The 27681-nt window shown below is 38.8% G+C and overlaps 1 protein-coding gene across 1 annotated transcript in view; it reads left to right on the forward strand.

Annotated features, from left to right (window-relative positions):
• The window catches only part of DOCK3 (dedicator of cytokinesis 3), a 391142-nt gene that overhangs the window by 190828 nt on the left and 172633 nt on the right, over positions 1–27681 (forward strand). Inside the window, exons 8-9 of the mRNA XM_007451883.1 lie at positions 10913–10954; positions 11634–11788. Coding sequence (XP_007451945.1) covers positions 10913–10954; positions 11634–11788 — 197 coding nt within the window. The remainder of the gene's footprint in view (positions 1–10912; positions 10955–11633; positions 11789–27681) is intronic.

Raw genomic sequence — 27681 nt, forward strand, 5'->3', positions numbered from 1 at the left:
ACAACCCTTGTGGACACTGCAGAACCCCTCAGCTTTTATTACTGGGGACCTCATAATGGACCCCAGCAGATGCTCCACAGAGGACCCCAGCATATTTCACCACTGAAGAAACCAGTAGCCACCACAGAACCCCTGCAGATTTTGCCATTAAGGTTTTCACCCCACAGGTATCTGCAATCACAGATGCCAGCCACCTGAGTCCCCCAGCTCCCTCCGCATCTCTTGACAGAGCATGAGTTATATAGCAGCCCTGGCCTCTGTGGTTGTGTGCATGTAAGACACCAGTCTAGACCCCTAAAGCTGAACCCCACTGCTTTGTGTGTGCTCATGTCTAACCTCTGCAGCTGTGTACCTGCACGCCACCAGCCTGACTCCCAACACAGGCCTCCACTGCCATGCATACAACCATGGCAAGCCTCTGTAGCCACAGGAGTGTATGCCAACAGCCAAGGCCCCCACAGCTGCTTGTGGCCCATATCCAGCCTTGACTTGTCACTGAACTGCAACCCTAGGTTCACCTAAAGGTAGCCCCTGCAGCTGTGCCCCTGCACACTGCCAGCCCAACTCCCATCCCTGCCTCCACTGCCATGCATATGCTCATGGCTAGCCTCTACAGCCTCATGAATATGTGCCAACAGCTAGGGTCCCTGTAGTTGCTCGTCAATCTGCAGTTGGCACCAGCCCTTGCTATTATCTGTGTGTCTGCAGCTTCCCCCTCTCACTATGCAGGTACCTGAAGCTGGACCCTGAAGCCATGTGTGTACACACTTCTGACTCTGCCCACCACTGCTGCCTGCCCTGGTCCCTAGCCACTGGACCTGGAAGAGCCACCGAGGACCCCAACATCCCTTGCAGCCACTGTGGACCCTCCACAACTTGCCCTAAGGATCCCAGAATTGTTGATATGTGGACCTGTGTGGCCTCAGCCAATGAGACCTGCACCCTGAGCCCAGAGCTACGATATGCCCTAACCTGGGCACCCTGCACCATTAGACCCAGAGTCATAGCATACTCTAGCATTCTCATATCCATAGGTGAAGGTCTTTCCTTACCAAAGTCAGTCCATAGTCTTGAAGAGATAATGGCTCTTCCAATGTGCAGACAACAGTGAAAGGCTACAGGGATCACAAAAAATCAGGGAAACATGACACCACCAAAGAACACAGTAAATTTTCAGTAACTGACCCTAAAGAAATGGAGATATACAAATTGCCTGACAGAGAATTCAAAGTAGTTATTTTAAAGATGCTCAGAGAGCTACAAGAGAACACCAGTAAACAGTTCAATAAAATCAGGTAAATAATACAAGACCAAAATGAGAAGTTCAACAAAAAGATAGAAAACATAAAAGAGAACCAAATGAATTTTGGAGCTGAAGAATACAATGACTGAACTGAAGAATTCAGTGGAGAGATTCAATATTAGACTGGACCAAGCAGAAGAAAGAATTAGTGAACTTTGGGACTTCCCTGGTGGTGCACTGGTGAAGAATCCGCCTGCCAACGCAGGGGACACGGGTGTGAGCCCTGGTCTGGGAAGTTCCCACGTACAGTGGAGCAACTAAGCCTGTGTGCCACAACTGCTGAGCCTGTGCTCTAGAGCCCATGAGCCACAACTACTGAGACTGTGTGCCGCAACTACTGAAGCCCACGTGCCTAGAGCCCGTGCTCCACAACAGGAGAAGCCACCACAGTGAGAAGCCCGTGTACCACAATGAAGAGCAGCCCCCGCTTGCCACAACTAGAGAAAGCCCGTGTGCAGCAATGAAGACCCAATACAGCCAAAAAAGGTTTAAAAAAACTCATAAAACAAAGAGTCCCTGGAATTCCCTGGCAGTCCAGTGGAGCCAAAAAAAAAAAAGAGAGAGAATTAGTGAACTTAGAGACAGGTATATCAGAATTTTCCAGGCAAAGGAGAAAAAAGTAAAAAGAATGAAGAAACCCTATGATATTTAAAGGTTACCATTAAGAGAATCAATCTATACATTATTAGAGAACTAGGAAGAGAAGAGAGCAGAAAGGGGCAGAAAGCTTACTTAAAGTAATGCCTGAGAACTTGCCAAATCTGAGGAGAGAGATTTGAACATCAAGTTCATGAAGCTCATAGGTTCCCAAACAATTTGAACCCACAGAGATCTTCTCCACGACATTATAATAAAACTATCAAAAATCAAAGACAGAGAAAAATACCATATGATATCACATATATGTGGAATCTAAAAAAATGATACAAGTTAACTTATTTACAAAACAAATAGACTGACAGACATAGAAAACAAACTTATGGTTACCAAAGGGGAAAGGAGGGGAGACAAATTAGAAGTTTGGGATTAACAGATACACACTACTATATATAAAAACAAACAAGGGGCTTCCCTGGTGGCGCAGTGGTTGAAAGTCCACCTGCCGATGCAGGGGATATGGGTTCGTGCCCTGGTCCGGGAAGATCCCACATGCCGCGGAGCGGCTGGGCCCATGAGCCATGGCCACTGAGCCTGCACGTCCGGAGCCTGTGCTCCGCAATGGGAGAGGCCACAACAGTGAGAGGCCCGCATACCGCAAAAAACAAACAAAAAATCAAACAAGCAGCAAGGAGACCCAACGCTGCCAAAAATAAAATAAATTAATTAAAAAAAACATGAAGATATAAAACACTTAAGTATATAGTCAAATTCAGATAAGTATATAGTCAAATTCAGAATGCTACAATACTATAATATGGCAGTATATTACTCTAGTATAAAGGTGAAAAGACAGAAAAATTAAAAATAACTATAATTACAATAATTTGTTAATGGATGCACAGTATAAAAAGATGTAAACTGTGATATCAAAAACATAGGGTGGTGGGAAGTGAGTAAAAGGGTAGAGATTTTGTATGGGATTGAAGTTAAGTTGTAATAGCACTGAGCCTCACGTCCGGAGCCTGTGCTCCGCAATGGGAGAGGCCACAACAGTGAGAGGCCCGCATACCGCCAAAAACAAACAAAAAATCAAACAAGCAGCAAGGAGACCCAACGCTGCCAAAAATAAAATAAATTAATTAAAAAAAACATGAAGATATAAAACACTTAAGTATATAGTCAAATTCAGATAAGTATATAGTCAAATTCAGAATGCTACAATACTATAATATGGCAGTATATTACTCTAGTATAAAGGTGAAAAGACAGAAAAATTAAAAATAACTATAATTACAATAATTTGTTAATGGATGCACAGTATAAAAAGATGTAAACTGTGATATCAAAAACATAGGGTGGTGGGAAGTGAGTAAAAGGGTAGAGATTTTGTATGGGATTGAAGTTAAGTTGTAATAGCTTTATCTATAAGATGTTTTATGTAAGTCTCACGTAACCAGAAAGCAAAAACCTACAGTAGATACATACAAGATGAAGAGAAGTGAATCAAAGCACACTACTATGGAAAATCATAAGTTCACAAAGAAAGACAGCAAGAGAAAAGGAAAGGAACTACAAAATGAGCTAGAAAACAATTTTTAAAATAGCAATAGAAATTTCTTACCTATATATAATTACTTTACTTAAATGTAAATGGATTAAATTCTCAATCAAAAGACATAGAGCAGTCAAATGGATTAAAAAAAAACAAAGAATATTGTTTATTAACAGACTCACTTTAGTGTTGAGAACATGCATAGGCTGAAAGCAAGAAACAAAAAAAGATAATCCATCCAAATGGCAACCAAAAGATGGCAGCAGTAGCTTTTTTTTTTTTTTTTTTTTTTTTTGTGGTATGTGGGCCTCTCACTGTTGTGGCCTCTCCCGTTGCAGAGCATAGGCTCCGGACATGCAGGCTCAGCGGCCATGGCTCATGGGCCTAGCCGCTCGGCGGCATGTGGGATCTTCCCAGACCGGGGCATGAGCCTGTGTCCCCTGCATTGGCAGGTGGACTCTCAACCACTGTGCCACCGGGGAAGCCCAGTAGCTATTTTTATATCAGACAAAATAGGCTATTTTTTAAAAATAAATTTATTTATTTATTTTTGGCTGTGTTGGGTCTTCATTGCTGTGCGTGGGCTTTCTCTAGTTGCAGTGAGTGGGGGCTACTCTTTGTTGTGGTGCATGGGCTTCTCATTGTGGTGGCTTCTCTTTGTTGTGGAGCATGGGCTCTAGGCACGTGGGCTTCAGTAGTTATGGCACGTGGGCTCAGGAGTTGTGGCTCACAGGCTGTAGAGGGCAGGCTCAGTAGTTGTGGCACACAGGCTTAGTTGCTCTGTGGCATGTGGGATCTTCCCAGACCAGGGCTCAAACCTGTGTCCCCTGCATTGGCAGGAAGATTCTTAACCCCTGCACCACAAAGCAAGTCCCAAAATAGGCTTTAATTTAAAAACTGTAACAAGAAAGAAAGAGGGTGATTATATAATGATAGAGGGGTCATTCATCAAGAGCATATAACAACTGTAAATATATATGCACCCAACTTCAGAGCACCTGAATCTATAGAGCAAATATTAACAGAACTGAAGTGAAAAATAGACAAGAATACAACAATATTAGATTCTTTAGTACCCCACTTTCAACAAGTGATAGATCATTCAGACAGGAAATCAATGAGGACATGTTGGACTTGAACTACGCTTAGTACCAAATGGACATAACAGTCATATTTGGAATATTAAGAATATTCTGTCCAATAGCAGCAGGATACACGTTCTTCTCAAGTGCACACGGAACAATCTCCAGGATAGATCACGTTAGGCCACAAAATAAGTCTTAACAAATATAAGAAGATAGAAATCATATGAAATATCTTTTCTGACTACAGTGATTTGAAACTAGAATTCAATAACAGGAAGAAAACTGGAAAATCCAAAAATATGTTGCAGTTAAGCAACACAATCCTGAATGACCAATGAGTCAAAGAAGAAATCAAAAGGGAAATAAAAAAATATGTCCTGAGACAAGCAAAAATGGAAACACAACATGCTAAAACGTAGGGATGCAGTGAAAGCAGTTCTAGGAGGAAAGTTTATAGTGATAAATGCCTCCGTTAAGAAAAAATGATCTTGGGCTTCCCTGGTGGCGCAGTGGTTGAGAGTCCGCCTGCCGATGCAGGGGACACGGGTTCGAGCCCTGGTCTGGGAAGATCCCACATGCCGCGGAGCAGCTAGGCCCGTGAGCCACAGCTACTGAGCCTGCGCATCTGGAGCTTGTGCTCCGCAACAAGAGAGGCCGCGACAGTGAGAGGCCTGCGCACCACGATGAAGAGTGGCCCCCACTTGCTGCAACTGGAGAAAGCCCTCGCACATAAACGAAGACCCAAGACAGCCAAAAATAAATTAATTAATTAATTTTTTTAAAAAAAAAGAAAGAAAAAAAGATCTCAAATAACCGAACTTTATACTTTGTAGAACCAGGAAAAGAACAAACTATTCCCAAAGTCAGCAGAAGGAAGGAGGTAACAAAGATCAGGACAAAAATAAATGAAATAAAGAATAGAAAAACAATAGAAAAGATCAATGAAGCTAAGAGTTGGTTTTTTTTTTGAAAAGACTAGTTGGCAAATCTTTAGCTAGATTTAGCAAGAAAAAAGAGAACTCAAGTAAATAAAATTATAAATGAAAGAAGAGACAGCTGATAAACAGAAATACAAATGATCATAAGAGACTGCTATGAACAATTATATGCCAACAAATTGGACACCCTAAATAGAAACATACAACCTACCAAGACTAAATTTTGAAGAAATAGGAAAACTGAACAGACCAATAACAAGTAAGGAGATTGAATCAGTAATCAAAAACTTCCTAACAAAGAAAAGCCCAGGACCAGATGGCTTCATGGGTGAATTTTATCAAACATTTAAGAAGAATGAATGCCAATCCTTCTGAAACTCTTCCAAAGAAATTGAATAGGAGGAAACACTCTTCAAACTTATTTTACAAGGCCATCATTACCCTGATACCAGAGCCAGATAAGGACACTCCAAGAAAAGAAGGCCAATATCCCAGATGAATGTAGATACAAAAATTCTCAACAAAATGCTAGCAAACCAAATTCAACAGCACATTAACAGCACATGATCGAGTGGGATTTATTTCAGGAATGCAAGAATGGTTCAGCATCTGCAAATCAATCAATGTAATGTGCCACATTAACAAAATAAAAGATAAAAATCATATCAAAACCTATAATGGAAAAGAATCTGTATAACATATATATATACGTATATATGTATATATATATACATATATATATAAACTGACTCACTTTGCTATATGCCTGAAAGTAACACAACATTGTGAATCAACTGTAGTTCAATTAAAAAATCATAAGATCGGGGCTTCCCTGGTGGCGCAGTGGTTGAGAGTCTGCCTGCCAATGCAGGGGACATGGGTTCGTGTCCCGGTTTGGGAAGATCCCACATGCCGTGGAGCGGCTGGGTCCATGAGCCATGGCCGCTGAGCCTGCGTGTCCGGGGCACAGTGAGAGGCCCGCATACCACAAAAAAAAAAAATCATAAGATCATCTCAATAGATGCAGAAAGAGCAATTGACAAAATTTCAACATCCTTTATGATAAAAACTCTCAAGAAAGTGGGCACAGAAGAAGCACACCTCAATATAATGAAGCCATATATGAGAAGCCCACAGCTAACATCATACTCAACAATGAAAGGTTGAAAGCTTTTTCTCTAAGATCAAGAACAAGACAAGGGTGCCCACTCTCACCATTCCTATTCAACATAGTACTGGAGGGACTTCCCTGGTGGCACAATGGTTAAGAATCCACCTGCCAATAGGTTTGATCCCTGGTCCGGGAAGGTCCCATGTGCTGTGGAGCAACTAAGCCCATGTGCCACAACTACTGAGCCTGCACTCTAGAGCCCGCGAACCACAGCTACTCAGCCTGCGTGCCACAACTACTGAAGCCCACACGCCCTAGAGCCCATGCGCTGCAACTACTGAGCCCATGCGCCGCAACTACTGAAGCCTGTGCGCCCTAGGGCCCATGTGCTGCAACTACTGAGCCCACATGCTGCAACTACTAAAGTCCATGAACCTAGAGCCCATGCTTCGCAACAAGAGAAGCCACCACAATGAGAAGCCCACGCACCACAATGAAGAGTAGCCCCCGCTCGTCGCAACTGGAGAAAGCCCGCACACAGCAACAAAGACCCAACGCAGCCAGAAAAACCAACACCAACAACAAAAAACAAAAAACAAAAACCCATAGTACTGGAAGCCCTAGCCAGAACAATAGAGCAGTTAGGCAAGAAGAAAGAAAAGGCATCCAAATGGGAAAGAAAGAAAGAAAGAAACTGTCAACTACTTGCAGATGACATGATCTTATACATAGAAAATTTTTGAAGATTCCACCAAAAAACTGTTAGAATAAAAAAATTCAGTAAAGTTTCAGGATACAAAATCAGCATATATAAATCAGTTACAAAAATCGGAATACCCTCTGAACTATCTGAAAAAAAAATAAAGCAAACAATCCTATTTACAATAGCATCAAAAACAATAAAATACTTAGAAATAACTTTTCACTAAGTAAGTGAAAGATCTATATACTGAAAACTATAAGATATTGATGAAATTAAGACAAAAATAAATGGAAAGATATCCCATGCTTAAGAATTAGAAGAGTTAATATTGTTAAAATATCCACCCTACCCAAAGCCATCTATAGATTCAATGCAATCCCTATAAAAATTCCAGTGGTGTTCTCCACAGAAATAGAAAAACCAATCCTAAAATTTGTATGGAACCACAATGGACTCTGAATAGCCAAAGCAATCTTGAGAAAGAAAAAAGCCTGAAAAGCATCGCACTTCCTGATTTTGAACTATATTATAAATCTATAGTAATTCAAAACAGTGAATGTTGTACTGGCATAAAAACAGACACATAGGGCTTCCCTGGTGGCGCAGTGGTTGAGAGTCCGCCTGCTGATGCAGGGGACACAGGTTCGTGCCCCGGTCCAGGAAGATCCCATATGCTGTGGAGCGGCTAGGCCCGTGAGCCATGGCGGCTGAACCTGCACGTCTGGAGCCTGTGCTCGGCAACGGGAGAGGCTACAACAGTGAGAGGCCCGCGTACCACACACAAAAAAACAAAAACAAAACAAAACAAAAAAAGAGACACATAGACCAATGGGACAGAATCAAAATCCCAGTAATAAACCCACACATATACAGTCAAGTAATATTTTAACAAGGGAGCCAGTAATTTTCACTGGGGAAAGGATAGTCTCTTCAATAAATGTTGGGAAAACTGGATATGCAGAAGAACGAAACTGTACTCCTGTTTTATGCCACGCGCAAATATTAACTCCAAATGTATTAAGGACTTAAATGTTAGACCTGAAACCGTAAATCTCCTATAAGGAAACATAAGGGGAAAACTGCTTGATGTTGGTGTTGGCAGTGATCTTTTGGATATGACATCAAGAGCACAAGCAACAAAAGCAAAAATCAGCAAGTGGGACTATATCAATCAGAAAAGTTTCTGTACAGCAAAATATACAATCAACAAAATGAAAATTCAGCCTGCAGAATAGGAGAAAATGTTTACAAACCTTATATATGATAAAGGGTTAATATCCAAAATATGTAAGGAACTCTTAAAACTCAGTAGCAAAAAATCAATTATTCTGAGTTTTTAAATGAGAGAAAGATGTGACTTTTTTCCCAAGAAGTCATACATACATGAAAAGGTGTTTGATAATCAGTGATCATCAGGGAAATGCAAATCAAACCCACAATGAGATGCTACCTCACACCTGTTAGATATTACTTCACACCTATTTGTTTATCATTAAACAAAAGCTGGCAAGGATATGGAGAAAAGAGAACTCTTATGCACTTTTGGTGGAAATGTACATTTGTACATTCCAAAATGCCAGTTCTGATGCCATGCTCTGGCTACCCATATGGGGTGCTTTCAGACTAGGTTGAAGAGTTCTCCCCCAATTTTTTTTTTAATTTATTTTTTTGACTGCATTGGATCTTCTTTGCTGCCTGCAGGCTTTCTCTAGTTGCAGCAAGCAGGAGCTACTCTTTGCGGTGCACGGGCTTCTCATTGTGGTGGCTTCTCTTGTTGCAGAACATGGGCTCTAGGCGCATGGGCTTCAGTAGTTGCAGTATGCTGGCTCAGTAGTTGTGGCTCTCGGGCTCTAGAGCACAGGCTCAGTAGTTGTGGCACACAGGCTTAGTTGCTCTGCAGAATGTGGGATCTTCCCGGACCAGGGATCGAACCCGTGTCCCCTGCATTGCCATGCAGATTCGTAACCACTGCGCCAGCAGGGAGGTCCCAAGTTCTCCCCAAATTTGTTGCCTCTGAAGTCTAGGATGATGTCTGTTATTGTCAACCAGGATGATTTACACTGAAATTAGCTGTAAACTCCCATATATAGTTATAATTGAACATTAATGTTTTTATGATTGGTAGTCATTTTTAAGAGTTAGTAAATTCACTTGAGAAGAATGCCTTAGTGTAGACCCTAAAAATAAAACAATGGAAAGAGTTGTAGGCCAGTAACCTTCCCAGTGGGCTATAGATCAGTAAACCATAGAAAGCTTGCTTTTTTTTTTTGAAAGCCTGATTTTTTTAAAGCCTTTTTTTTGTGAACTATTTTATTTATGAAGTTTTCTGTTGTACATAAGCCTTCTATGTGATGATTTCCCCAGCTGGTGGAGACCTGTTTTAATTACATTTAATATGTATCATGGGAACATATATTCCCATGGATGAACATTAATAGTCAATAATAATTAGCTAATATAGCTAATAATGCACATGAATATTTAATAATTAACTAATATAGCTAGTGAGATGCATTTAAATTAATATTTAATTGTACTTCAGTTTTATTTAGGGTTAAATGTGTATACTTGTTAAAAGAATGAAACCATTCTACTCAGCAACCAGTCGTCTTAGCCATGTGATGTGGAACAGTTCACCAAATGAGAGCTGTGTCACAACCTGTAGGGGCCAAAAGGAGGCAGGATAGAAACTCTCGTTTTCAAGTCTCCTAAGACCAGGGACTTGAAGAATGGTGAACACACCTTTCTTCCTGGCCTGGGTTTACTTCTAAATGTGACTGACTTTTCTTTAATAACTAATTATAAAAATAGAACAGCAATAATAAGAATACTAATTATAGATAACAATGATCAACCACTTAACAGCGTGTACTATGCTGGGTTAATCTGCACAAAACCCTATGAGGTTCAGCATGAAATGTTATCCTCACTTTACAGATGAGGAAAGTGTGAGTCAAGATTTAAAATTTTGCACTTAGGTCCCTAACTACTATATCTTGCTGCTTCCCATTATGTTATTTGAACCTTGCATTAACCTTGTGAGGAAGACAACAAAAACTTTTATTTCATTTTTATAGTTGAGGGAAAATGTCCCTTGGAGAGAGTAAACAATTTGTCTGGAGTTTCACAACCCATTTGCATGCAGCTGGGATTGGAATCTGCTTCTTCTAACTTTAGCCAGCAGCAAAGGAACAGCATGGAGAGATGTTTGGGAAGGAGCCACTTGTGGTTAAAGGCTATACCTTCTCCAGTGTGGAGAGCCTGAGGAAGCTGTGTCACGCAGTGCAGGATGTGATACATTGTGTGGAGAGGACAGTGACAAAATAAAAATCCAGTAGCAAGCACCCACCTGTGACTTGGCTGGTACTCTAAGCTAGAAAGGCCTGGGTTTGAATCCAGACTTTGCCACCTTCTTGCTGTGTGGGACCTTCAGCATTTCACTTCCTTACACTAAACCTTAGCTGGCTCTGTCAAATACAAATAACATTTGTCTAACAAGGTTATTAGAATTAAATGAGATCATATATGTAAAATATATATCAGAATGCCTAGCATATAGAAGGTTCCTGATAAAAGTTAGTTTCCTTCCCAATTGATTGAGTTTTTCTTTCTTTCCATAGCATTTATCTAGCCGGCAGAGTGTACAGCAAAGCACATCTCAGGTAAGCAACTTAACCAGGCCTCCCTCTCTTTTCCCTCAGTTCTTTCTTTTACACGATTATAAAATAGGGATGCACCAAGAAATTACTGACTTCTTTTTTTTCTTTTTGATAGTCTTTTATTTTTATTTATTTATTTATTTTTACCACTGACTTCTTGATTGTGACTTAAGGAGCCCTGACCTCCAAGCGGACTTGGCTACTCTCCACTCCTCTGTGCAAATTTACACAAGCACGGTTGAAACAAAGTAGACTGAGAGACTAAAATGAATCAGTCTGAGAAAATAAAAATGGTATTTAGAATGGTAACTATTACTATCTAACAGTATAAACCAAATGCATCAGGGTCATGACAGCATCTCTAATAAGTGACTTTGAAAATGCTTCTCTGGAGAATTTCGATGTTTGTGACCTGGTGGAGATTTTGAGTTCACTTATAACTTGGAATTACTGTTCCCATATCTCCTTCACTCTGTTTACTTTTCCCAGATGCGTATTTGCCTACCTCAAATCAAGCATATTGACGCAACATCTGCTACTAGCAAAGAAAACACTTTCAATCTCCCTTTCTCTCCCTTCAGCAGTATGAGAAGAGTTAGTCATTAAGTTTTAATTTTACTTATGATCAATATAATGAATAACTAAAATATTAGCAATCACTGTTTTTTGCCTTCCTCATTAGGTAGATACAATGCGCCCACGACATGGGGAAACCTGTCGGATACCAGTGCCACATCACTTCTTCCTCAGTCTAAAGAGTTTCACCTACAATACCATTGGGGAAGATACCGATGTCTTCTTTTCCTTATATGATATGAGAGAAGGCAAGCAGATCAGGTAAAAGTTATTAGAAGCTCTGGTGAGGTTGAGACTCTGTATTAGAATGGTATGTCCTAGATCATAGGCATCTCTGGACTTCAGAGAAGATAGATGCACAGAGGATGCAAAACAAGATAAAGTAACCTCCTCTTATTTAGCTGAGAGTTTTGCTTCAAATCCCAGTGTACCCTGAAGTCACATATTGCCTCTTTTGTCTCTGTGCCTATTTCCACATGGAAGCTCAAAACTCAGTCTTGGCCATCACCACCTCAGGGAAAGCAAAGGATGCATCTATTCAATGCCAGAGGAAACACATAGGAGAAACATAGAACAAAGCAAATTCAGCAAAGCGACCCAGCTCTTGAATGCAGGAAGCCCTGGGTTCTGCTTTCCTGCATGTGGGATGGAGAGGGCTCACAAGGAAATAGGCTAATGTTGTCCTGTTTGAGGGCAGCCCCAGCCCTCATTGTCCGCCTAGCCCCGTAAAAGGAAGAGCATATTCTGGACAAAAGGGAAAGTTGGCCTGACTCTATCATTCCTCTTTGACTTGGATTGGAGGAGAAGCCACAGAAAAGGCCTGACATGCAGTAGACTGTGTGTCTTAACAGAGCAATGAGACCCTTAAGCATGAGCAACTGCAGTAGTGTTTTTCCCCTTGAAAGGTAGGGAGAAATCAAGAAGACATTCTAGGCTTCTCTTCCTCTAGATGTCAGCAAGGCTCTAAAAGGGTGAGAAGACCTTTGTAGCCAACTTGGAATTTTAGGGAGCCCTGACTTTTCTCTGTGATTATCTTCTAGGTGGGGCAGAGAGAAAATAAATCTTGGGATACTTTTATGTTGCATGGGAACTTTCTGTGTTAAGACTGCTTTATGGGTTGTTGTTGTTTTACTTAAGATTTGAAAATAACTTTTACTTTTCCAATTGCGTGCTACATGTGGGAAGATTTTAAATGGAAGTTATAACAGAGTACAAAAAGAAAGCAGTTAATTTATATGTTCCACAGTGCCTCTAGTCTTGACTATCGCACCCTGCCCCCTCCCCCAATTAAAGCACTGTGCTTCACTTTGGCATAGGAGTAAAATGATATACTCACTGATGAGGGCATGTGGGTTTTCCTTGTCACCAGTGGCTCACAGTATGTGCTTCTAGGAAAGTTGTGGTGGTGAAGGCAACTACAGCTGCTGCACATAGGCAAGACTATAGGCCAGGGCTGCATGGATGTAGATTCTGACTGCTCTTGTTTTTCTACTAGACCAGAGGTTTGTAAACTTTCTTATTTACATTTGTGTGTGGAAGAGTCCTTTTTCTTCAAGCTAAATTTTATAAGAAAGTTCAATAAATGAAACAGATAAAATAGAACTACTCTGCTGATGAAAGGGGAAATAACAGGAATGTCACAATGTCCCTGCCCCTACCTGGTAAGTACCCTGTGGAACCTCTGAAAGTACATGGGTTACAGTTTGAAAACCAGAACACACTGTTTTGTCATCTCTGAGTGCCAGGGACTATGTCTTCTCTCTCCATGATCCTAGCACCACACACAGTGCCTGTGCCCAGTACATTGTTTATCGGACTTAATGCACAGAGAAGATGCAAGCCCAGTACAGGCACCCCATTGCTCTGGTTTGTAATTCATGCAGGATCATCAGTCCATGCAGTTGTTTTATCTTTGGAATTATTGTTTATGATTTAGTCTCAAGAAACAATAAAACATTTTAAAAGAAGAAATGTAAAAAAAAATTTTTATAGAGTTGTTGGAAATGATTAGGTCATTTAAAATCCCTACATATTAGAGAACTATACAACCTTCACATTCACATAATAAAACTGTAAGATTCTTAGTTGAAAATGTACACTTTCTTTAGTTTTTTTTTTTTTTAACATCTTTATTGGGGTATAATTGCTTTACAATGGTGTGTTAGTTTCTGCTTTATAACAGAGTGAATCAGTTATACATATACATATGGGAACATATGTATATGTATAACTGATTCACTTTCTTTAGTTTTAAGAGTGAACTAACAAGTAGAATTTTAGACATAGGTTTAACCAATAAATGTTCTCTCTTCTTTCCATTAGGATTTGTGTAGTGTGTAAGCCCTTAAAAATTTTAGGTCATTGAGCTGGTATTATCAGATTATTATGCTTTCATTATGATTAGTTATCAAATTGGTCACATATTACTTTTTTGAAGCAGTTGTCAGAAGTCACAAAAGATTAGCGGGATGTATTACACCAGGTGCACAGAGAATAGATACAGAGCAATCGGTTTAATTGTTTCTTCTCCTCAAGATAACTCCTTGAGTGACTTTTTTTCCAGTCAAATATTTGTAGTCTGGCCTCCAATCAAATGGTGCTAGTCTAGTGTTCAGTATTGCCAGGACACACTCAACCTCTGTGCCAAAGAACACATGTGAGCGGGGGGGCAAACTAAAGAGAAGACCAGCTATTTCTCTAAGTCTTATTGCTGATTCCACAGGCAAACCTAGAAGGGCTAAAGTGAATGACAAATTGCCAACCCACATCATGCATTCTGATATATGTTGACTGATGAGTATTAGATGATCTGCTGGAGGGCAGAAGCAGCAGCTGGCCGGGCCTTGGTAGCTCTATTTTTTTGTTTCATTTCATCATTCCAAACAGAATCATAAATACTTAGCCTTGAAATCTAAATCTCTAATTAAGACCTCTCCCCTGAGCTTCAGGTGCTCATTTCCTTTTTTCTACCAGACATATGCCCTTAGATGTCCTTCAGACATCCATCAACATTTCTAAACTGCATTCATTTTCTATCCTCACACATATACTTCCTCCTTAAATCAAGTGAAAAGCATTTGCTCAGAGATCCATATCAGAAACTTAGGAGTCCTCTTGCGCTCCTCCCTCTCTATCTCCATCCCTTCTCAGTTAATCACTATATCTTATTAACTTCTATCTCCTAATGCCAATCAAATCACTACCCTGACTTTATCCTCACTGTCACCCCAGATCCTTCACATTTCTCCCCAAATGTAGCCTCCCTGAATCTGTCGTCCTACCCTGAGTTATCTTCCACACCACCACCATACTTCTCTTTAAAAATACAAACTGTTCATGTCAGCTCCCACTTAGGCTAAAAGCCCTTGTTACTTAGCATGGCATAAAAGGCCCAGCATGGTATAATTCTGCCTGTTTCTCTAACCTTATTTCATGCATCCTATTTTACTCCTGATGACTTACTTGGCTTTTTCTAAACATGCCTTGCTCTTTCATGCCTCTCTACCTTTGTTGGCTTGGTAAACTCCTGTTCATTCTTTACAACTCAGCTTTATGAAACCTTCCTCATTCTATTTATGAGTAGAATCAGCCCTGGGGCTTCATTGTGCACATTATGTCACCCTGTACCTAGCTTTATCCCATTACCAGATATTATACTGTAATTATACACATGCATATAGATTTCCCCCACTGGAATGGGAGCTTCCTCGTGTGTTTTTTGTACCATTTTCTCCCCAGTGCTAACCACAGGACTTTGGATATTGGAGCATAAATAAATAGTTATTGAATGAATGAATGAATAAATCCATCTATCAAATAAGTACCAGTCAGTCTCCTGTGAATCAAGAAATTTTCATTTAATTGAACAGTTTAGCAAGCATTTGCTGAGGGTTTCTTGTTTGTGGGCCCCTGCAATACCTGCTAGGGATTTAGAGTTAAAAAAAGAAATGTCCCTGCCCCTGAGGAGGTCTGAACAGGGTATTACAGAATTCCTAAAAGATGTGAAACATGTTATTCCCAATTTTAAGTACCAAACAAGCTGAGTGGAAAAGTAAGATGGGCAGATGTCTTATTGACATGTGACATGTGGCAAGACTTTAAGCACAATAAGAAGTCAGGGAGGTGAATGTAAAATAGTTGGCTGATGGGAAGCAGCAGCATATCCCAGGGAGATTGGCTCGGTGCTTTGCCATGACCTAAAAGGGTGGGATAGAGAGGATGGGAGGGAGGCTCAAGAGGGAGGGGATATGGGGACATGTGTATGCATATGGCTCATTCGCTTTGTTGTGCAACATTAACACGGCATTGTGAAGCAATTATACTCCAATAAAGATGTATTAAAAAAAAAAAAGTCAAGGAGGGACTTCCCTGGTGGTCCAGTGGTTAAGACTCTGCCTTCCAATGCAGAGGGTGCAGGTTCGATCCCTGGTTGGGGAGCTAAGATCCCACATGCCTCACGGCCAAAAAACCAAAACATAAAACAGAAGCAGCATTGTAACAAAGTCAGCAAAGACTTTCAAAATGGTCCACATCAAAAACAAAAAATCTTTTAAAAAAACTTCAGGGAAAAACAAACAAAAAATACAACCTATTAAGATGGAAACTTTTATAGAGATTTTCAAGCTGAAAAAAATGAGAAGTCCTATCCAAATCCTGGTTGTTTTATATATTTTTTCTAATCAGTTACATTTCAGACTTTGCTTCATATTTAGGATTAAATTGTATGGTTTGGGAAAGAAATACAGTCAGCTTTGCAATGATATACTGGGAGAGATAATTTATCCTGTCATGGTGAGCTGGATCAGTTGTCACCAGGGTTTTGAATTCAACATTTGAAGAACTATTTTTTTTAAGAGGAAAAGAAGTCAGGAAAGAAAAGGGTCATTGAGAGACTGAGAAGACCTCAAGGGCTCTTGGAGAAAATGAAAGTAGTTGAAAAACAGTGGCCAGGATCCAGATAAGGTATTAACTCATTTGTTCAACAGATATTTATTAAGCATCTACCAAGTATGCTAGGGACACTGAGGTGCTAGGGACACTGAGGTGAGCAAGATAGAGATCTGCTTGTCTTCCTGGAGCTTATAATCTAGTAGAGAAACTAACTGTTTCTAGTAGAGAGACCATTAAACACATGATCACATGAATAAGCACATAGTTTAAAAATTATCATAAGTGCTATAAAGGAAAATCGTGCAGCGTGCTGTGAAACCTCATGTAGATTGGAGTGCAGGGAAGGGCGCTCTTATGGCATCCAAACTAAGGCTTAAAGTATGAGTAAGATAAATAGAGTGGATAACATGATCTAGGCAGAAGAAGGTCTAGATGCAGGGAAAAACTTTGTACATTCAGAAAACTGGGAGGTAGTCATTGCTGGGGGAATATAGTGAGTGAGGGAAGGAAAGGATATCACAAGAGGCAGTCACAAGAAGAGATAGTCAGGGACCAGATTATGCGGGGCCTTACAGCCATAGAAAGGTTTTGGATTTTATTGTAAGTTCAAGAAGAGGAGATATTCAAGTATGAAAAGTAGCAAAAGCAAAAGCTTGAGTTAGAAATAATAAAGACAGGAATGCATGTATGCAGGAAATTGGAAGAGGCTATTATAGCTAGGAAAAAGTTTATGTTGACAGTAAACTCGAAGTCTTGAATCTGTTTCTTACCCATCTTTGTTCATAGCTCCTTGAACAAAGAAAGAGCTCAGTAAATGTCAGAAAACAAGTACGAATACAAGATTGAATAGGTTGGAGATAGCCCTGAAAACCCTGTAGACTGATTGAGACTTGATGTATTAGATAAACTGTTCTCAGTCCTTGAATGGGGGACTGCCATGTTGAACATGGTGATTTGGGATTATCCCAGTGGCAATATATAGGTTAAACTGGAAAATGGATGAGATGAGTTAGGAGCTGTTGCAGATATGAGTTGATAACGCCTCAGGATAAGGGGACTAGTACTAAGATTAGAGAAGAAAGGGCATCTTACCATTTAAGATGTGGTCCAGACTCATCACCTCTATAATTTAACTTCCTATCATTTCCTGCCTTGATCACTCTACTTTACAATGACCTCCTTGCTATGCCCTAAAATCATAACACGTGTTCCTACCTTAGGGCCTTTCTTTGCACATGCTGTCTCCTGGATAGCCTCATGGTGCTTGCATCCTGACCTTCTTCAGGTTTTTCCTCAAATATCACCCTCTCAGGCTTTTCCTGGCCACCCTGTCTAGAACTGAAACCATCATAACCATCATCTCCCACATACACATGCATACTCTCAATCCTTTCCTTGCTTTATATTTCCCAAGCATTTATTACCATCTAGCATACTAAATAGTTTAATTATTTACCTTTTTTATTGTCTGTGTCTCGTCACTGGGCTGCGAGCACCGTGAGAACAGAGGTATTTTTCTCTTTTTTCTTTATTTTTTTAATTGAAATATAGTTCATTTACAATATATTTTAGTTTCAAGTGTACAGCAAAGTGATTCAGTTAAACACATGTATATATTCCTTTTTAGATTCTTTTCCATTATAGGTTATTATAAGATGTTGAGTATAGTTCCCTGTGCTATATAGTAGGTCATTGTTATTTACCTATTTTATATGAGAACAGAAATTTTTTTATCTTATTCACTAGCAAATCCCTTGAACCTAAGAGAATATTAGCATTTGGTAGGTACTGAAGTTACTTATTGAATGAATGAGTAGTCAACTAGGTATAGCAATAAACTTAGTTATTCCTCTTATCTCTTTTCTCTCTCTCTCTTTTTAAAACATGTAACTCAATGTTTTTCTACCTTGGAGGCAAGGAGAGTGGTACTATAATTATTGAATCCAGCCAAGTGAAAGAAATGTTGAATTCATTTTGGGCTATGTTGAGTTTGAAGTGATAGCTATACAAACCACATGCCATGTAGTGGGGGCATCTGGGATGCAGGTAAGGTGTCACAAATGAAGATAAGAATTTTCTTAGGGATAGTTCCTGTGTGCAGAAACAAAGCTATCCAAACCTATTTAAATAGCATGTGAGAAGAGCAGAGGGCAAAACACAGGGAATATTTCAGTCATTAGGAAAACATTTTATGCACCTAACATGCAGCATGCTGTCAGGTAATATAAGAGTTAATTAAAAAAGCAATTTGTTGCATCTGACCCTTGCTACAACCTAAGAAGGGGCACAGTGCCTAGTGGAAAAAAAAAAGAGTTCATTTAAGATTGGGGAAAAAAATGCCAGTAAAGGAGAAAGCACAATTGAACAAAGCTGAAGGTATACACTTTTTTATTTCAAAATATATTACAGAGCTACAGTAATTAAAATAGGATGGTACTGGCACAAAAACAGACACGTAGACCTATGGAACAGCACAGAGAGCCCAGAAATAAACCCACACATGTCCAGTCAACTGATCGTTGACAGAGGTGCCAAGAATACACAATGAGGAAAGGATAGTGTCTGAAATAAATGGTGTTGGGAAAGCTGGATATCCATATGCAAAAGAGTGAAATTTTACCCTTACACTATACACAAAAATCAACTCAAAATAGATTAAAGACTTAATGTAAGACCTGAAACCATAAAACTCCTAGAAGAAAACACAGGAAAAACGTTTATTGACATTGGCCTTGACAATGATTTTTTGGCTACAACACTGAAAGCATAAACAACAAAAGCATAAATAGACAAGTGAGATTACATCAAACTAAAACACTTCATTCTGAACAGCAAAGGAAGCAATCAACAAAATGAAGGCAGCCTATGAAATGGGAGAAAATTTTTGCAAGCCAAAATAATATCCAAATCAGATAAGGAGTTAATATCTAAAATATATAGAGAACAAATAAAATTTAATAACATAAAAACAAACAATCCAATTTTATAACTGGCAGGAGAACTAAACAGACATTTTTCCAAAGAGGGCATCACAGTGGCCAAGAGGCACATGAAACAATGCTCAACATCATTAATCATCAGGGAGAAGCAAATAAAAACCAAAATGAGATATCATCTCCCACCTGTTAGAATGGCTCAAGGATGTGGTGAAAAGGGAACCCTTAAATACTGTTGGTGGAAATGTAAATTAATCCAGCCACTATGGAAAACAATATAGAGGTTCCTCAAAAATTAAAAATAGATCTACCATATGATCCAGCAATTCCACTTCTGGGTATATACTCAAAGGAAATAAAAGTGGGATTTTTTCAATAAAAGTTAATTTTTTAAAAAGTGGGATTTTGATAAGATATATGCATACCCATGTTTATCACAGCATTATTTACAGTAGTCAAGGTATGGAAACAACCCCAATGCCTATCAATAGATGAATGGATAAAAAGATGTGTTGTATATACACAATGGAATATTATTCAGCCATGAGAAAGGAGAATATCCTGCCATTTTCAACAATAAGGATGAAACTTGAGCACATTATGCTAAGTGAGTTAAGTCAGACAGAGAAAGTATTATATCACTTGTATGTGGAATCTAAAAAAGTCAAACCTGTGAAAAAACAGAATAAAATGGTGGTTACCAGGAGATGGAGGAGCAGGGGTAGGGGATAAAATTGGTGGTGTTTAAGGGTATGAACTTATAAGAAGTAGTAAATAAGCCATGGGGATTTAAACACAGTATAATTAATAAAGGACAATAATATTGCAGCATAATGATATAATATGCTAAATATTTCTTCAGTGGTAATCATATTACAATATATAAATGTATCAAAGTAACACACTGTATACCTTAAGTTTATAAAATGTATCATGTCAAATTTATCTAATTTTTTAAAAAAGATAAATGTTGGGGAGTATGTGGAGAAAAGGAAACTTTTTTTTTTACATCTTTATTGGAGTATAATTGCTTTACAATGGTGTGTTAGTTTCTGCTTTATAACAAAGTGAATCAGTTATACATATACATATGTTCCCATATCTCTTCCCTCTTGCGTCTCCCTCCCTCCCACCCTCCCTATCCCACCCCTCCAGGCGGTCACAAAGCACCAAGCTGATCTCACTGTGCTATGCGGCTGCTTCCCACTAGCTATTTACCTTACGTTTGGTAGCGTAGTGTATATATGTCCATGCGTACACTGTTGGTAATGTAAACTGATGCAGCCACTATGGAAAACGGTATGGAGGCTCCTCAAAAAAAAAGAAAATAGATCTATCATATGATCCAGCAATTCCACTTCTGGGAATATATCCAAAGGAATTGAAATCAGGATCTCAAAGAGATAGCTGCAGTCCCATGTTCACTGCAGCATTATTTACAACAGCCAAACAAGGAAGCAACCTCAGTGTCTATTGGTGAGTGAATGCATAAATAAAATGTAGCATATACATAAAATGGGATATTGTTTAGCCTTTAAAAAGAGGGAAACTCTGCCATTTGCAACAAGATGGGTGAACTTTGAGGGTATTGTGCTTCATGAAACAAGCCAGACATAGAAGGACAAATAATACATAATACCGCTTATGTGAGGAATCTAAAATAGTCAGACTCAAAGGAGGAGAGAGTAAAATGATGGTTGCCGGAGCCTAGGGAGAGGGGAAAATGGGGAGGTATTAGTTAAGGGTAGTACAAACTTTCAGTTATAGCAAGTGAATAAATTCTAGAGATCTACTATATGGCATGGTGCCTACAGTTAGCAATACTGTATTGCACACCTAAAAATTTGCTAAGAGTTTAGATCTTTTGTTAAGTATTCTCATTTCACACTATAAGTAGATAATAATAATAGAATGGGAAGAAACTTTTGGAGATGATGAATATGTTTATGACTTAGACATAACACTGTGGTGATGGGTTCACAGGTGTATATCTCCAAACTCATCCAGTTGTATACATTAAATATATATAGCTTTTTATTTGTCAATTATACCTCAATAAAGTGGTTTTAAAAAAAGAAATGCTGGGAGATGTGAATTTTCCTAGCAAGTGTTCACCTAATATAAATGCAAGACTTGCTAAAATGTATATGTATTTTCTGTATAATCACATAACCAGTATGACAAACATTATGCAGATTTGCCCCACTTATGTTCTGAAACAGAATTTTCTAAGACAATCCATAATAACATTATAGGCAAATAAAATTGTCTTTTTTTGAAGTTAAAAAAAAAGAAGAAATTACTCTCCTGTTTGTTTTTTAATGACATTTATTACATTCTACATAGTTTAGTCATTTATTGTGCTTATCACTTATTATCTGTTTCCTCATTTTGTGTTTCCTGGGCAGAGAGGGATGTATTTTGTTCACTAAGGTACTCAAGTGCCTGGAACAGTGCTTGTCACCTAGTAAGTGCTCAATAAGTGTTTGTTGAATAAATGAGTGTAACTATCCAGAATGTTGCAAAGAGATAAAAAGGACATGAAAATATGAAAGAAAAATTAAGGGACATGGAGGATAGAATGAGAGAGGGTAATAAACACCTAATTAGAATCACAGACAAAGAGAAAAGAAAAAAAAGGAGAAGATATACACCAAGAGATAATGGCTGATAATTTTTCATCACTGATGAAAGACAAGAAGATACAAATATAAAGCTGCTTATTTGCTTTTGCTCTCACAGATTCCTCTTTGGGAGCAATGTACTCTCTGACTGTTGTCAGAGGCAAGCCAAGGTTGTTAAATAGAACTTGTCCTTATTTCCGTCACTTCACTCTATGGTAATGGTAAATTTACAACATCCAAGGTGGGCCAGAATGCTTTACAATTTAAAAAAAAATTTTTTTCCCTTTTTTAAAAATAATTTTTCTGGCTGCTTTGGGTCTTCGTTGCTGCACACAGGCTTTCTCTAGTTGTGGCGAGCAGTGCTTCTCATTGCGGTGGCTTCTCTTGTTGTGGAGCATGGGCTCTAGGCCTGCGGGCTCAGTAGTTGTGGCTCATGGGCTTTAGAGTGCAGGCTCAGTAGTTGTGGCACACGGGCTTAGTTGCCCCGCAGCATGTGGGATCTTCCTGGACCAGGGCTCAAACCCGTGTCCCCTGCATTGGCAGGCAGATTCTTAACCACTATGCCACCAGAGAAGTCCCCAAAAAGCTTGTATTCTTAACAAATATAATATAACTTGGGAAAAGACATGAAGCCCACTGATGGTTTATGGTATCTTGATAAAAGAAGGTTTCACCACCAACAGCAACAAAAACACTTTTAAACTATTTGACTTTTGAAAACACTATAGCACATGGATTCAGTTACATTTTGAATGAAAAAAAATAAAGGTATTCACAGAATAAATCCTTAGATTCTCTAACCCAATTTAGAGTCACGTGTGAATTTAAATACTGTCAAGGGCTGCCATTGACAGAGCACCCTTATGGAAGAGTCATGGTATAGCTGTTCCTTTTGCTGCTTCCAAATACTGGCCTTTGTGGGCAGCTGCCCAAACATTGCCTGAGAGTTTGTCAGCAAACGGATGACTTCATGTGCCCCTTAATTTTTTTTTTTTTTGCAATATGCGGGCCTCTCACTGTTATGGCCTCTCCCATTGCGGAGCACAGGCTCCGGACACGCAGGCTCGGCGGCCATGGCTCACAGGCCCAGCCGCTCCGCGGCATGTGGGATCTTCCCGGACCAGGCTCAACCACTGCGCAGGGAAGTCCGTCCCCTTAATTTTTTGATTGAAGTATGGTAGATTTACAATGTTTCAGGTGTACAGCAAAGTGATTCAGTTATATTTATATATATTCTTTTTTTTTTTACAAGATATTGGATATAGTTCCCTGTGCTGTACTTGTTTTTTTTAATCTATTTTATATATAGTAGTGTGTATCTGTTAATCCCAAATCCTAATTTATCCCTCCCTTCCCTTGCTCCTTTGGTAACCATAAGTTTGTTTTCTGTGTCTGTGAGTCTATTTCTGTTTTGTACATCAGTTCATTTGTATCATTTTTCTAGGTTCCACAAAAAAGTGATACCATATGATATTTGTCTTTCTCTGTCTGACTTAGTTCACTTCATATTATCATCTCTAGGTCCATCCATGTTGCTGCAAATGGCATTATTTCATTCTTTTTTATGGCTGAGTAGTATTCCATTGTGTGTGTGTGTGCGTATATGTATGTATGTGTATATATATACACACACACACACACACCACCTTCTTTATCCATTCATCTGTCAGTGGACATTTAGGTTGCTTCTATGTGCTGCTGTGCCCCTTAATTTTGCTGCACATCTCCTCCACGTTTACACTCTGGTGGTCAACAAACCAGGTCATTGGCAAATTGCTGGCCCCCAAATAAAGAAAAATAAATGAATTATGTTTTCAGTTTAGGATGCTAGAAAAAGAAGAAGTAAACTTAAAGAAAGTAGAAGAAGAAAAATAATATAATTATAGAACTTAAAGAAATAAACAGTAGATACAGCAGAAACTAACACAACATTGTAAATCAACTATACTCCAATAAAAATTGAAATAAAAAAAGAAACAATAGAAAGGATTAATAAAATAAAAACTGATTCTCTGAAAAAAGAAACTTTAAAAAAGTAGACATACCAGTAGCAAGAGTAATCAAGAAAAAAGATAAACTATAAATACTAAAAATTATATGGAAAACATTTTTTAATTGAGGTAAGATTCACGTAACAAAATTAACCAGTTTAAAGTAAACAGTTGAGTGGTTGAGTGGCATTTACTATATTCACAATGTTGTTCAACCACCACCTCTGTCTAGATCCAAAACATTATCATCACCCCAAAAGGAAGCCATGAACCTGATGAACAATTGTTCCTCATCCTGCTCCCCACCCCGCCCCTCTCCCCAGCCCCTGACAGCAGCCAGTCTCATTCCATCACTGTGGATATATCTATTCTGGATATTTCATGTAAATGGAATCATACAATGTGTGACCTTTTACATCTGAATTATTTCACTTGTCATAATGTTTTTAAGGTTTATTCATGTTGTAGCATGCATCAGTACCTCATTTCTTTATATGGCTGAGTAATACTTCATCATATGGACATGCCACAATTTGTTTATCCATCCATTCGTTGGTAGACAGTTGTGCTGTTTCTACCTTTTGGCTATAGTGAATAGTGCTACTATGAACATGTATGTATGTGTATTTGTTTGAATGCCTGTCTTCTATTTTTTTTAGGTATATATCTAAGAGTGGAGCTGCTGAATTGTACAGTAATTCTATGTTTAGCTTTTGAGGAACTGCCAAACTGTTTTCCATAGCAGCTGAGCCATTTTACATTCCTGCCAGCAATATATGAGGGTTCCAGTTTATGCACATCCTCATCAGTGCTTGCTGTTTTCTGGGGGTTTTCCCCATTGTGGTTTGATTTGCATTTTCATGATGACGAATGATGTGAGCATCTTGTCATGTGTTTGTTGACCATTTGTATATCTTCCATGGAGAAATGTGTAGTCAATTTCTTTGCCCATTTTTAATTGGATTATTTGTTTGTCTTTTTGTTGAGTTGTAAAAGTTCTTTATATTTCCTAGATACTAAACCCTTATCAGAGATACGATTTCCAAATATTTTTTTCTTCCTGTAGGTTGTTTTTTTTCTCTTTCTTGGTGATGTTGATGCACAACACTTTTTAATTTTGATGAAGCCTACAGTATCAGTTTTTTCTTTTGTTGCTTGTGCTTTTGGTATCATAGAACACATTTTAAAAATTGTGTATGTATACTATAACCAACCTGATACCAATAAACTTGTGCTCATATGTATAAGAATGTTACTTTTGTAATAGCAAATATTTTAAGGAAGTCTAAGTGTTCATAAGAAGAGAAATGACTAGATAAATAATAGTGTAACCTTTGAAAAAGTTGAGGTGAAAAGAAGTGAGAGAGGGACTGAATTAGGTTTCTTTTGTTGCGTAACAAATTACAACAAATTTAATGGATTTTAAAATTTCCCATCTTTTAGTTCATAGTTCTGTAGGTTAGAAGGCATTTCTGGGTTCTTTGTTCACGATATCACAAGGCTGAAGTCAAAGTGTCAACTGGGCTGTGTTTTAATTTAAAAGCTCTAGGGGAAAATTTGCTTCCAAGTTCATTGGTGGTTGTTATTGGCAGGATTCAGTTTCTTACAGTTGTGGGACTGAGGTTCAGTTTCCTTGCTGGCTGTCAGCTGAGAGCTGCTCTTATCTCCTAAAGGCCACCTGCCTTTCTTGCTATATAGCCCCCTCCATCTTCAGGTTAGCAATAGTGCAGTGAATCCTTTCCATGCTGTGAATCTCTTACTTCCTTTTCTGCAATTAGCGGGAGAAAATTTGTCACTTTTAAAGGACTCATGGGGTTAGGTCAGGCTCACCCACATAATCTCCCTGTTTTATGGTCAGTTGTGCCATATAGCATAACCTAATTATGGGATTAAAAGTCACCATACTTACAGTCCCAGGGATTATACAGCCCTGGGATTATTGGGGAGGAAATTTAGGGGACCATTTTAGAGTTCTGCCTACAACAGAGACTACTTCTAAATACATAAACATGTTCTATATATGAAAGAAAGTTAATGAGATATTGTTCAGTGAAAACAGCAAGTTTACAACTGTATGTATAGTATTATTTTGTGGAGAAAAACTACATACATCTATATGTGTATAATGTATATATGTATTATAATTATTAATTTTTTATAAGACTAAAATTTTTTAAAATAATCCTTGAACTGACAGATATTTGATGTTTTGGTAGTAATTCTTTTTTTTTAAAGTAGCTGGCAACAATCTTAAGGGAAAGACAGTTATTAAAAAATATAGCAGGGCTTCCCTGGTGGTGCAGTGGTTGAGAGTCCGCCTGCCGATGCAGGGGACAGGGGTTCGTGCCCCGGTTTGGGAAGATCCCACATGCCGCGGAGCGGCTGGGCCCGTGAGACGTGGCCACTGAGCCTGCGCGTCCGGAGCCTGTGCTCCACAACGGGAGAGGCCACAGCAGTGAGAGGCCCGCATACCGAAAAAAAATTTAAAAAATTTAAAAATAAATAAATAAATAAATAGCAAATATTGGTTTTGCTGTATGAGGAGAAAAATAAGAAAAAAAATTTCTCAGTTGTACTTCTCCCCTTCTTCAAGCCTTCTGGCTTGGCAATCCAGAATAAACATCTGCTTGCTTTTGAGTGATAATGGGGTAAGAAAAGGACAAAGCCTATAAATGGCTAGAATTTTAAATGTCCTTTATATTTTTTCCCTAATATCATGAATTCCCTTCTATAAGGAACTCATTGCCTTTGTTAAAAAATATTTTTCTGTTAAGAAAAAGAAAGAAAATATTTTTCTGTATACACATTATGAGTGTTAACTGTTATCTTAATCTATTTAATAATTACCACCTAATTACCTCCTCAAAATCATATAAAGAATATTCTTTTAGAAAAGAATTTGTGTTTTGATCTTTATTTGCTTCTATATGGATACTGTTATCTTTTATGTGAATTTCCTTATTCACAGGAGGAGTATTATTGTTTAACTAATTTTCTCTATGCTACTGGTGTGCCTGTTAATATGCCTGATTCTCTCACTGGCCCTCTACATATTTAGCAGAGTGCTCTAAAGCCTCCGGGTGCTAGTGATTGATTTTATCACTCAACCGGCTTTCCCTAAGGAGTCTTCAGTATGCCAGGTTTTTCTCCTAGGCCTTGGGAATACAAAGTTGCCCTCAGAAACTTAACCTCTCTTGATTATCATGTGAAAGCACTTACTTTAGCCATCTTTTCATGGATGCTGTGCAAAGCAAGCCAAAAGCCTCATTTCTAATTCTCCTGGAGTTTAGTCAGCATTCAAAATACCCTTGCGTAGAATGAACTTTTTCTTGAAAATCAGCTGCCTCGTTAATTGAAATAGAGGGTTCTGCCTGAGAGGCAAGCTTTCTACCCAAAAGAGATAATCTGCCTCTGAAAATCTCAGGTACCCCTAGAGAGAAATTTTCTTTTAAAATGATGGCAGAGAACTTTGTTGATTAAATCAAACAGTTTTTCTTTTCTCTGCAAAAGAGGTCATGTCTTACAATGCAACTAGAGCTTATCTGTGGGAGCTCAGGCAGCCAGTGAAGGACCTGCACATCAGTCTTGGTCCTTCCACTCAGGGCCCCAAAGTTACACAGGTATGGTCTAACCTGTCTTAACTTTGTCTGGGACATAGACTCCAGCTCACTACCCAACAATCCCCCAAGGACTTTCTGTCACTCCCAGCAGGA

The sequence above is a fragment of the Lipotes vexillifer genome, unplaced genomic scaffold (assembly GCF_000442215.2).
Source record: "Lipotes vexillifer unplaced genomic scaffold, Lipotes_vexillifer_v1.1 scaffold500, whole genome shotgun sequence".
NCBI lineage: Eukaryota > Metazoa > Chordata > Mammalia > Artiodactyla > Lipotidae > Lipotes > Lipotes vexillifer.